Raw genomic sequence first — 13,654 nt, 5'->3', positions numbered from 1 at the left:
GCAACTTCAGAGATACTTTATAATGTGCAATGTTCCATGAAAAGCATTCTAATCAATCACAGAGCTCACTATTTAAATATATAACCAATTTCTCTTTAATCTATTCAGCCTCTCCTCTGGCCATTTTATAATTTTGAGCTAAGCTAAAGCTACAAATGATTGTTTGTGTTAGCAACAAATACTATAAGGATCAAAAGTAGTAATGGCAGTCTGCCACCAGCAATTCTGCTTAGTTGTATTTTCCCTTCCCTTCTCCCCTATGCCTCATGTTGCCTTTCTCCTTCTTATAGCTAATTAACTCTTTTAGGATGTCAGTCAAGAGTATATTCCTATCTCATGGAATAGCTTTTGGTTAATTGTGAATTCCACTAGGAAACTTGTCTTTTCCATCATTAATTGTTAAAACTCCTTTCCTTGCTAACTCTACATTTTATATGTAACCTCTTCTCCTAAATAAACCTACCTTTTACCAAAAAAATAAATAAATAAATAAATCCAGAAATGACTCTAGAAATGTGACAAATAATACCTTTAAATGTGATGTAAAGCTCTATATCACATCACTAAAAAACAAAAACAAACAAAAAAAACCCAACCATCATTGTTTCACTATTCAGCCGTGAGTATACTCCTACTTTCCATCTTAATAAAATTACAACTACATATGTTTCCCACATCCTGCAGCATCAGCAAGTCCTCCTCTGATGTACTGAGCCACCCAGATGTGGAACATGAATCCACATGTGAACCTGCCTTTTTCACCCTCTTCTCTGCACACTATGATCCTAATGAAGACTGAATAGAAGACTCTGAGGCAGTAATTAATAAAAATCAAATACCTGGATATTTGGAAACTTTCAGGTTTTTATGACATTATTATTTTCATCCAGATTTCTAAAATTATGTTAACTATAGCCTGAAAGTAGAATCAATACTTTTGAATCTGATGTAAGGATAAATGAAACTTTTCCTACTTCAAGAAACAAGGGAACAACTAGTGCAATAGGAAAATCATAACACCCAATCTTTCCATAAATTTGCTCTACTTTACCAAGCATGTTCTTGAGCTGGAGTGTTACATGGAATAGCATTTTTTTTCTTCAGAAACCATAGGATTTGAGTGATACTTTACAACTTTTATAGAATTCAGTTTCTGTTTTTGAGCACGAATTTTTTAAAGGATAAAGCAGGAAACTATAAATCTTACCCTGGAATATTTCTGTTTGCTGAAGGATTCTCTTTGATGTAACTGTCAAGCTCTTGACCTCTTCAAATGAAAAATGAAGTTTTGATCAGAAAAAGTTTATGTCAAATGCAAACATCATGACAACAATAAATGAATAGTGTGAAAATTTAAAAAAAAAATCTCTTCTGCCTGTGCTACATTTGAAGTTTAATTCTCAGATTGAATTATAGTTTTTGAACACGGTTAATATAGGAATTTGTTTTAACAATGCATGTTTGTTGAAATGTTTTTCTTTTCTTTTTCCTCAGGGGAAGTGGGAGAAGTTAGGAAGGCATAGAAATAGATTTTTGTTCATTAAATAAATTAAATTTCAAAATCCTTACTAGACCAGGTAATCTACAAGTTGGTCTTCAAAGAAAATATGTGTGAAAAATACCTTTCATTCTTTAAAAAAAATAAAAATCCCTCCAATGAAATGCCTCCAAATGAAGATAAGAGTAATAGTTCACACTTTGAAAAAAAAAAAAAACTTAATAAAAATTGGGGGAAAGATATGTAGGGTTCACCTACCAAGTCAAAATAAAACACTGAGCTACATAGTATTTGAATCATTGAAAAGATAGAATCTACCTCTATCATAGGAAGAACAAATCTGTTTCCCTTGTTTACCAGAATAATTGTAGGAATAGGACTTTGTGGCTTTGGACATAATATCCTACTGAAAAGTTTTTAGTTCAACAGTCATTACATTGTTAGTGATAGGAATAGGGATTGGAGCTTTAACTTTACTGACACAGGAACCTCCAGGAGAAGGAAATTTCCTCTCCCAAATCAGGTCAATACCAGCATAGAGGCTTAGAGAACTGCCCAGAATACTGAGAGATTAATAGATTAATTGGAAAACATAGGTCAAAAATCATACTTGCAGGAGGATCTGAGTTCAAATGTGACTTAATACTTCCTACCTGTGTGACCCTGCCAAGTCACTTAACCCCAATTGCCTCAGAAAAAAAAAAAATCAGATTTGAACCTGCTGGGCTCCAAATACTACCAAAAACTAACCAAACACTGTCTTTCTTTGCTTTTTGTTATCGTTCAATCACATCCAACTCTACATGAGTCTCTTTAGAGTTTTCTTGACAAAAATAATGGAATGGTTTGTCATTTTCTTCTTCAGCTCATTTTACAGATGAGGAAACTGAGACAAATTAGGTTAAGTGACCTGCCGAAGGCCACCCAGCTAGTAAGTAGTTGAACAGATTTGAACTCTGGAAGATGAATCTTCTTGTCTCTAGGCCCAACACTCTATCCTTCATGCCATGTAGCTTCCCTATACATATATTATTTTAAATTTTACAGAATGCTCTCTATATACTACCTTATTTGGACTTGTCATGTTTACAAAATTCCTGGGATTGTTCCAAAGATCAAATGAAATTCTTTAATGTATGTATGTATGCTTTTATATATATATATATATATATATATATATATATATATATATATATAAATAGAGACATATACACATATTCATGTGACATTTATGTATACATATATACGAAATTTATATACATGTGTGTATAGATAGATGTACAGATATTTCTATAAATATATATAGACATATAGACATAAATACATACATTTAGAATTTGGAATAACCCCCAAATTTTGCACAACATTACAAAGTCCAAATATGTACTTTAAAAGACTCTACAACTATGAGCTATTCTCACTGTTCTTGTCATTATGCCCATCTATAGATAAGGGATCTATGCCTCTGGGAGTTTAAATAATTGCACAGCATCAAGTGGCAATAAAATGTCAGAGGTGAGACTCAATCTAAAGCCTCATCTCTGGTTGTCTCCTGACTGAAAACCAACAATAATTTGGATTCCCTTATCCAGTATGAAAGAAACCTTTTAGGTTAAATTGAGGTTTAAAAGGTTGAAGCTCTTGAATAACGAATAAATAAAACATTCAATTTGCTTGGGGAAAAAAAAAAAAAAAAAAAAAAAAACTAAGACCAAAAAAAAATATAACCTTTCAAAATAATAATAATAAACCCCAGCTCATCTTTGTGTAGGTTTTTTCTGTTTACAATGTTGTTTTATTGTGTTATTATATTATATTTTTTCTCAGTACCACTATGTCGGCTGAGTAGTGCAAGTATTACATTGATTAGAGAACTGAATCTACCTTTAAAGAGAGTTAGGAAATTAAACAAGAGGGCAAAACCTTTTAGGGGTAGAAAGCAGACATAATTAGGTAAGTAGAGTAAAAGTCCCTGAGAACTTATAAAGAGTGTCTCTTTGTTTGTGTTTGTTTAGGGTTGTTTTTTGCTTTTGTTTTGTTTTTTGTATCTCCAGGTCTTAGTACAATGCCTTGAAAAAACACTTGGTTTTTGTTGTTGTTGTTTAGTTGTTTTTGCTGTGACAGATTCTTTCTGATCCCATTTGAAGTTTTCCTGACAATAATATTGGAGTGGTTTGATATTTTCCTTCTCCAGCTCATTTTACAGAGGAGGCAACTGAGGCACACAGGGTTAAGAGTCCCAGAGCTATTAAGTGAGAACAGATTGAATTCATGAACATGATTATTACATATTCCTGACTCCAGGCCTGGCACTCTTTCTAATAAAACTGTGCTTTACAAAATTGAACCTCATATATTCTGATTACAAGGCTAGACTACTTTCTACTCCACTAACTCGTAGCTCTCAAATACCATACTAGATGGCCATAAGCTACATCAAAGCACAAAAATGCACCATTCTACTTCAATCACTTTTAGATTTCTAGTTTATTTTCAGTTTGAAAAGCAAGTATTCAATTTGAGCTTGAAATTCCCAGATTAAAAAATCAAATGCATTTGTATACACACGCAAAAAAAGAGTCAAAAGTTCCACATATCCTACCTCTGGGTGTTTTTATTTCTTTCAGTGTTTACTTTGATGACACTGTCAAGATCTTGTTTTCTTTAAACAAAAAAAAAAAAAGAGTTTCCAGTTAGTGATAGTCAGCTTAAATACTATTCAAAAATATGAACAATGCCTCAATTTAAGAAATAGTAAACATATTCTTTTTTCCAAAACAGCAAATGGAAATGTTGGATGCCAAGGAATATCATATCAGAATGTCCAAAACTGGATTCTATTTAAAATAAACTATCTCCTAAAAAAATTAACAATATGATTCCCCAGACCTCTTTTAACCTCAAGACAAATAATTACAATTATCTATTTATTATGTAACAAATTTTTTACACAACTTAAAACTTTCTTATTTAACAAAAACAATCTTATCCAAAGATATATGTCATCAGTTGAACCCAAAATGGGCATTGTAAAACTAACCATTCTTTGATGTGTGGAGATATAGCAAATTACTATTCAAGGAAGTAGATACAATTAACTATTTCATTTTTAAATAAAGAGGATATTATTTTAAGATGATTGGTCTTATTTATGCTCCCCATTCTCACTTAATTCCATTCACCACAGGTAGGCCAAGGTCCTTACTATGATGATAAAGTACACACACACACACACACACACACACACACACACACACACACACATATATATATATATATATATATATATATATATATATATATATATATATATATATATATACACACACACACACACACATACATACATCTGTCTCTATGTCTAGATAGATAGAATCTTCCTTCATTAGAATGTGAACTCTTTCAGGTTTTGTGTTTCTGTTTCTAGCATTTGCATAGTATTTATTTGGCACACAGCAAGCCAATATGATAAATTATTTCATTTGTCACTGAAATCAGGAGAATTAATTCATCTCATGTATCGGGAGGCCACAGAAACCTCATGCATAGAAATATTATTTCTATATTAGAAACTAAGGTATGATTAGAGGAAATAGCAGAAGGTGTAAGCATTATAGATTGTCCAGTAAAGCAGTCATATTCACATTTATGACACATAGAAAAAGAAAAAAAACTTTAACTATGGTGGCCATTTTCATCTCTAACTTTAGAAAGAAAGCCTCCAATCCTCCAGAAAAGACTAAATCAGCCCTCAAAGGTGTTAGTATATGCACCTGATTTATAATAATAGTTAGAGATACTCAGCTTATATCATTAATTATGAATATAAAAAAAAAGCTTTTAAGGTTAAAAATAGCCCTAAAAAGTACATTTCATTTTTCCTTTGATCCTCCTATAGAGGTGACTTGTCAGTAGGACTTACCCAGTGATATTTTCATTCTGATTAGGCTTCACTTTGATGAGATTATCCAGAGTTTGATCTCTTTAAAAAGAAAAAAAAAAAAAAAAAAGTATTTTACTGAAATAACACAGTACTAAACACGTGTTTAGCTTTTTTTTTTTAATATTTAAAGGAAGGATTTAAGGAATTTCATCCTGGAACTCTGAATCACAGTATCTTCAAATTGGAATATACTTCAGAAGTCTTCAAGAATCACCAGATCTGAATCCATGAAATTCCTAACAGGGGATCAAAAAACCTTTCCTAGAGCAATCTATTGACCTTTAAATGGTCCCAATTGTTAGGGAATTTTTCATTACCTAGAACCTTAATTTTCTTCTTTGCAATTTCCCCTTATTGTTCCTGGTTTTGCCTTCTGGAGCAAGTAAAGCAAGCCTAAATCTCTCTTTTGGATGATAGCCCTTCACATACATAAATATAACCATCATTTCCCCCTAAAGTCAGTTCTTCTTCAGGTTACACATTTCCTGTTCCATTAACTAACACTCACATGTGCTATTTCCTACTTGAGGTCTTTTTTGACTCACTGCCCTCTCACCCAGGAGTAACTCCTAGAAATTCTTTTGTTTACTGTATATAAAGAAATATGTTTGAATATGTGTACATATACACTTTATATAGGTGAATTTCTATCTATACCTATTTAATTTACTTATAGCCAATGTCTCAGAAAGAAAAATATTCAATATGTTTTTTGAGATCTCAAAAGGTCAACAGAACTTTGTATACAGTAACAGATATATTGTTTTTAAGAACAACTTGGAGCAACTAAGTCATTTTGACTATTATAAATATTCAAATTAACTTAATAAAGTCCATATGAAAATGTTATCTTCTAATCCAAAGAAAGAACTAATAAATGGAAGTATGTACAGAACAATTTTATTATATAGGTATATATATATATATATATATATATATATATATATATATATATATATATATATATACAAAAATCTACACATTAAAGCAAAAGTATTGAGCATGAAACTGCAAATCTACTATGTACAACTTGCTATTCCTTTTTTAAAAAAAAATACACTAAAATTTTCATGTAATGTCTTTTTTTCTTCTCTTCCTCCAACCCATAGCTACCATTGGATACACACATACACACACATATTTACATACATACATATATATATATATATATATATATATAGAGAGAGAGAGAGAGAGAGAGAGAGAGAGAGAGAGAGAGAGATACATATATGTATATTTATATCTATTTATGACAAATGATAGCCATGGGATGGGAAGGTGGGAAGGAAAAAAAAAAGAAATTAACATGACAATTTTATTATATATTTAAAAGGAATGACACTATATATAACAGATTTTCAGTTTCATGTGTTATCATCTTTTTGATTATATTATGTTTTGGGAATGCTTGTTTTATTTCATAAAATAGAAATAAAATCATTTTAAAAAGATAGGAAAGGCCAAGTTTTAAAATGACTTAAAAGTAACCAGAATTATATATTTTAAATAATGAGTCACTAAAATTGTGGGTGTGAGAGAGAGAGAAAAAAAAAAGAGAGAGAGAGAGAGAGAGAAGAAAGAGGAGAGAGAGAGAGATCTAGACTTCAGAAAAATCATTTTGCTAGCTGAATGAAAAATGGATTGCAGAGGGGAGAGGTTTGAACATAGAGACAAAAGTAGGTTGTTGTAATAGCTCAGGTGAGAAGTGATGAGGGTCTATACTAGGATGGTAACTATATGAATGGAGAGAAGGGGGGTACATACAATAGCTTTTGAAGAGGTAGAAAGCCTTGGCAACAGACTGTGAAAGTATAGTAAGTGCAAGTGAGGCATCTAGGATGAAGATAAAAATAATAACAATAATAATTGCAAGTATAAGAACAAGTATTTATATAGCTTTTAGAATGTGCCAGGAACTTTGCTGAGTACTTTACAAATATTATCTGATTGAAGGGATATTAACAGGGAAATATGGTAGAAGGAAAGGTTGGAGGAGAAAGGAAAGAGTTCCCCATTGGACATTTTAAGTTTGAGATGCCTTTGGAACATCACGTTAGAGATGTCCAAAAGGCAGTTGTGATAAAAGATTGGAACTCAAGAGAGAGATTAGGGTTGTATACAGAAATCTTCATAAAGATGAAAGTTGAACCTAAGATAATAATTCTATAACAAAAATATTGGTGTGCATAAAATTGACCATACACTACTGTATATATTAAATTGAGGATTGAAAATAGGAATATGACATGGAAATCCAAAGCCCATTAGAAGTAAAATTCTGGTCAATGAGATTATATATAAAAGGGGAAAAAATTGCCCTGGATTAAGATATATCCCACCAGCTCTTACCCTTTTCCATTTTTGTCTGCTTTGGGGTTCACTTTGATGATGCTGTCAAAGTCTTGGCTTCTTTAATAAATATTTTTTGAAAAAATCAAGTTAGCAACATGATATTACATCAACATTAACTCCAAATATCCACCCAACCTTGAAGTGGCCCTAGGACTAAAATGATAAGTAAGGACATTTGACTTGATTATGGTAATGTAACCTGTGTTGATAATGATGTCAAGTTAAAGTCTTCCCATTGTGTAGCTATCACTGAAACATACTTAGCTATATATGTTTTAAAAACAAAAATTCCCATTAAATCTTTTTCTCATTATAACTGATTAGGGAATTCACTCTAATAAAACTACTAATGTCTTAGACTCTTTATTAAGCATAAGCTACTAAAACAAAGTTCAAGAAGCAGATTTTTGATACTATCTTTAAACAATTCTGTTAATAATTAATAATAATAATAACTTGCCATTGTTCAGTTGTTTCAGTCATGTTCGATTCTTTATGACCCTATCTGAGACTGTCTTGGCAAAGATATTCCAGTGGTTTTCCATTTCCTTCTCCAGCTCATTTTACAATGAAGAAACTGAGGCAAACAGTGTTAAGTGACTTGCCCAGGGTCATACAATCAGTATCTGAGGTCAGATTTTAACTTGTCTTCCTATTCCCAGGCCTGCACTTTATCCCTTGTGCCAACTAATTGCTTCAATTGTTGTTACAAGCCTTTATTTAATGTACTCTGTGCATACCAAATATCTAGCATATCTATCTAGCATTCTGTATCAGAAGAGAAATAATCATGGCTAAGAATAATAATAGCACTGGAAATATATTGATTATTAAAGTCCTACCAATGTCTGGGATAAATTTGCCCAGAGTTAAACATTCAATATTTGACAGAACTTGAACTCATCTTTCAGGTTCTGAGGCTGATTTTCCCCCACTATACTCTTTTTTCCTTTCTTCCTTCTTCCCTCTCTCCCTCCCTCCTCTCCTTTTCCCCTTTCTTTCTTCCTTTTTTTTTTTTATCCCTCTTTCCTCCCTTCCTCTCTTCCTTTCTTCCTCCCTCCCTCCCTTTCTCCTTCCTTTCCTTCTCTTGCTCTCCCTTATCTCTTTCCTCCCTTCCCTCCCTCCCTGTCCCCTCCTGCTTCTCTAGTGTTCTTACATCTTATTCCTCACCATGTATTCACCAATTTAGTGACACTGGCTTCTTTGTTTTCCATGAATCTGACACTCCATCTCTCATCTTTGGACAATTTTTTAATCGGTCCCCCATGACTATTTCTGTCCACTAGCTTCCCTAGCTTTTTTAAAGTCCCAATTAAAATCTTCCACAGGAGGCTTTTCCCAATTACTTTTAATTCTAGTGCCTTCTGTCTCATAATAATTTCCTATTTATCTTCTAAATAGCTTCTCAGTACTTATTTGTTTGTTTCTTGTTTTCCATTAGATTCTGAGCTCCCTGATGACAAGGACTTATCACAGTGCCAGACACATAGTAGGTGCTTAATAAATGTTTATTGACAGATTTAATAAGCACTTTTTTTTAAAACTTTTTTTGCTGAGGCAATTGGGGTTAAGTGACTGCCCAGGGTTACACAGGTAGGAAGTGTTAAATGTCTGAGGTCATATTTGAACTCAGGTCCTCCTCACTTCAGGGCTGGTATTCCATCCACTGTGTCATCTAGATGCCCCTTTAATAAGCACTTTTTAGCTAGTTTTTCATTTGTGGAAACCAAGACGCAAAAAGTTGATATAAAGTTTTTTTAAAAAGTAAAGAAATTGACTTAGGAAATAATTCTAACAAATTAGTAGTCTTACTTTTTGCCACTTCTGTCTGCTGTGTGATTCAGTTTAATTAGACTGTCAAGTCCTTGGTTTCTTTAAAGATATCAAGAAAAAAGAAATTAGTCAAGTTAAGGTTGTCAGTTTTTTTTTTCAGTAGCAGTTCATGAGAGCTTCTTCACCACCCATTAAGTGACCCAGAACCACAATAAGTCAGAGGTAATTGGGGGGCTTTGACTTGAGGTGTCAAAATTTAGAGAGTGATTGGCAGTACTTGTAACCCTTTAACAGATAGAAACCACTGAATTTAGTACTGAGCAAGATCAATTAGTGTAAATCAGAAGCTACCAGATGACGTTTACTTTGCCCAATATCAGCACATTAGGTGCTTCCTGCCTTGGCCCAGCCCTTAATTGACCCCTGAGTCAGTATCCTTGTGCAGCAATCGATATCTTCCTCCAAATTTACATTTTTTTTGCTCTCCTCAGCCCCAGTTGCTTTACCTAAACCTATTTTGGAGTGTTGTTCTGGTTTCCAGAATTAGTAAATAATGCCTCTAAGTGCTCCCAAACCAAAAGGTGCTATTGCCATTTGAGACTTAATTAATTGAATTTTTTTGCTATTGCTCACTGTGTAGAAGGGGCAATTAGTTTCAGTCTAATACACTGTGTTGAAAATTCCCAGCAACAAATATCCAGCAATTCAAATCAATCAATTTAGAAATGAATTATACATCAAGCCTTACCCTTTGTCATCTTTGTCTTTATGAGAGGTCACATTGATGAGTTTGTCAAGATTTTGGTTTCTTTAAATATGAAAATAATTCAAATGAGATCTATGACTTTATAAATGAAAGATATTTCTTATGAAAAGTTTAAATATAGCAATATTAAATGGCTAAATATAAACTGAAGTTTTTGTGTCTATTGTGATTGAACTCTGATATGTAAAAAATAACTCCTGTCTATTGCATATACATATAAAATTTTATGATAAATGACAGAATCTTCAAATGCCTAGTACTTAAAGCACAGTTGATATGAAAGACAATCCCACTAAGTCCCATTATTGATTAATTCTTACCCTTTGTCATTTTCTTCAATCCTGGTCTTCACTTTAATCATAGTGTCAAGCTTTTCATTTCTTTAAATATTAAAAAGTAATTTCATTTATTCAACAAATATTTATTAAGCACTAACTACATAAGAGAAAATTTACTAATAAAATAGCTTCAATTTTCTATCAGTTCTCACTTGTTACTTTGTCCATATCCTATTTTATCCTTCCTACTTTATATGAGAACTGAACTAAGCTACTAATTCCTGTTTCAAGTCCCACTAAGTATCAAGTCATTTTAGATTACCTCTGTTCCCTCATCTCTCCATACTACCAATTCCATTACTCCCAAGATTTATATATTTCCTTTTTCATGTCCCTGATCTATTCTTACCATATTTCTTCAATATCTTTCCTCTTTCAATTCATCAAATACCTTCTTTTACATCATTCAAATTCTCAAAATCTGACCCCTCCCATAAACTTTGCTGAACTACAAATAAAAGATAGGTTAACTCTACCCTATTTGAAAATGAAATTACCTTAAAAACCTATTTTCTTTCCATTAGACAAAATGTGTCTTTAACCCTGCATGTACTTTTATTTAGTATAATCATGACAAATATTTTATAGAAATACTCATTCATGTTTGGTAGGGGGGGTGTTTATTTTCACATTGTCTCCATCCTCATTTAATTCCTCAAGATGTAGACAAACTATGTCTGGCATTGTCAGTTTAAACACAAACAGTATTGCAATGTCCATAAATTGGCACTTAAGAGGAATTTTTAAAAGATGAAAGCAACAATCATGATGATAAAATTGTCCTGTGACAATTAGTGAGTAATAAAAATTCAAATAATAGTCATTGTGAAACTATTATAATCAAATTATTAGAAAACTCAATTATTCTTACCCTTTGTCATTTTTCTCAATTTGGGGATTCACTTTAATGAGACTGTCAAGCTCTTGATTTCTTTAAATATGAAAAAAATGAAAATGATGTTATTCTTCATGTTCATTATATCAATTAACAATCTAGGATATAAATATTGTCAGATTATGGAATAACACTTTATTGACCACTTTGATCAACAATGAGGTGAGTGTTCCCAACAGAAAAATGCCCAACAGACCCTACTACATTTAGTTCATTGAACTAATTTATTAGTGCTCATTATATATAATTAATACCTTGTTTGCATGAACTTATATTCTACGGAGATAAGATACTGATTTAGAGAGCTATAATATGCATTATCACATAAAAAGGTTAAAAAAAATGCCATATGAAATTTGAGGAGGAAAAATTCTAAAGAAACAATAATTCCCTATGTAAATTATACCTCAAATAAAGGAATAACTCTTTTAGATCCATGCTATCTGTTTTAGTATTTCTATGCCAGAAAACAAAATTCCCGTTTAATTAAAGAGTACACAATTAAAATAACCTATCTGAACAATAATAAATTTAAATTAAGAGATAAATCAAGTCTTACTTTTTATCAATTCTTTCTGCCTTATGATTTGTTCTGAAAATGCCATCCAAGCCTTGGTTCCTTTAAACATAAACACAGACACCAGCCTTTAGTCAATGATGGTATAGTCATTTAATTTGGCAATAGCATTAAATTCAAGAGATTGGAAATTTAAACCAGTTTGGAATAAATGATTCAACTACCAATTTCTAAAGACCAAGGTACTGCCATTCTTCAAAGTATTGAGTTTCAGTGTGAAGCCCAGGAAGGCTGTCACTCTAGCCTTCCTACTGCTCATTAGCAGCAGAACCAGGACTAGAATCCAAATCTACTAATTAATTGCTAATCCCTAGCTCAATGCTTTATTTGTTTGCTTTGCTTTTACTATAACTGCCTCTGTGTTTTGGTTAACATTTTTAAAGTTTGCTTAGCACTTTTTTCATTCATTCATTCTAATTCTGTATACTAAAAGTTATTTTTAACCTGTTTGCATTCAACACTTGTAAGTTAACATTGAATGCAAGTTAAATTATTCACTACTGCCTCTTATCAGATTTTTAGGTCACACAACACTTCATGTAAGAGGTGCAGAGCCAGAAAATAAAAAATGGTCGCAAAAATGTAAGACTAAATGGCAGTTAAACTCAGATTAATTGCGATAACTAATCTTCATACTGGTGGACAGATGAAGAAACATATTTCCCTCTTCTTACAAGGTCATAGATAATAGATTTAGAGGTGGAAGCTGTTTTAAATCATCTGGCTCAACATTTTAAAGATGGAAAAAAAAAGGTGCCCCCAAGTGAAATCACTTGGATACCCAAGAGATAATTGTTAGAGTTGGTTGGGAGGCCATAGATATGGAACGTTAGATATATTATTATTTTGTTGATGAATTTTGATTAACTGTTTTACTCTATGATAAGGGAAGATTCCATAGATACAGTATATATTGCAAAATTCCCATGATATAAAAAGGAAAAAACTTAAACTCCAATCAATATTTAAAACACAAAAGAGGCAGATTATATATATTGGAATAACAAATGATGTTTTGTCAGTAGCAACTGTGACCATTTACCAAACCAAGCCAGACATAAGTTAATGGGAAGAGATATTTTCAGTCTTCTCTTCCAGCTTTTCATAGTTTGGCTGGAGCAAAGTGACATGATTATTCACACAAATAGTTTATTCCACAGCAATAAATGGACATAATACAAATAAAACAAAATCTATATTTAGTAATCCTAAATTTTTTAAAGCTACATATGTTTTTGATATGCAGAATCAATAGCTTTTCACCTACATGACTTCTATTCAAATATTTGTAGATTGTTTTTCTTAGATTCAGTGCACTTTCCATTTTGCTAACATACAAATCTCACACAAAAAGTCATATAATTTTCCATTTTTAAAGAACAAAGCTCTTTAAATCTTACCTATTCATGTTTCTGTTCATTTTGATGAGATTATCCAGGTCTTGACTTCTTGGAAAAAAAAGAAATCCACCATCAGTAAAAATCTACCCAACAATAAATTAGGTCTAATTGT

At 32.0% G+C, this 13,654-nt stretch overlaps 1 protein-coding gene across 8 annotated transcripts in view; it reads right to left on the bottom strand.

Moving 5' to 3' along the window:
• Window positions 1-13,654, bottom strand: part of SCEL (sciellin) — a 154,806-nt gene that overhangs the window by 43,543 nt on the left and 97,609 nt on the right. For 5 of the 8 annotated variants that reach the window (XM_074299306.1, XM_074299305.1, XM_074299304.1 and 2 more), the window contains 10 exons: window positions 13,543-13,590; window positions 12,125-12,184; window positions 11,542-11,601; window positions 10,653-10,712; window positions 10,315-10,374; window positions 9,606-9,665; window positions 7,791-7,850; window positions 5,421-5,480; window positions 4,101-4,160; window positions 1,208-1,267 (listed from right to left, as the gene is read on the bottom strand). In XM_074299306.1, the coding sequence (XP_074155407.1) occupies window positions 1,208-1,267; window positions 4,101-4,160; window positions 5,421-5,480; window positions 7,791-7,850; window positions 9,606-9,665; window positions 10,315-10,374; window positions 10,653-10,712; window positions 11,542-11,601; window positions 12,125-12,184; window positions 13,543-13,590 (588 nt within the window). The remainder of the gene's footprint in view (window positions 1-1,207; window positions 1,268-4,100; window positions 4,161-5,420; window positions 5,481-7,790; window positions 7,851-9,605; window positions 9,666-10,314; window positions 10,375-10,652; window positions 10,713-11,541; window positions 11,602-12,124; window positions 12,185-13,542; window positions 13,591-13,654) is intronic. The other 3 variants (XM_074299307.1, XM_074299311.1, XM_074299309.1) reach the window with 2 other exon arrangements.

This window comes from Sminthopsis crassicaudata, chromosome 3 (assembly GCF_048593235.1).
Source record: "Sminthopsis crassicaudata isolate SCR6 chromosome 3, ASM4859323v1, whole genome shotgun sequence".
NCBI lineage: Eukaryota > Metazoa > Chordata > Mammalia > Dasyuromorphia > Dasyuridae > Sminthopsis > Sminthopsis crassicaudata.
Note: the sequence above shows the minus strand (reverse complement) of the source record. Positions and strands in the feature narration are given on the sequence as shown.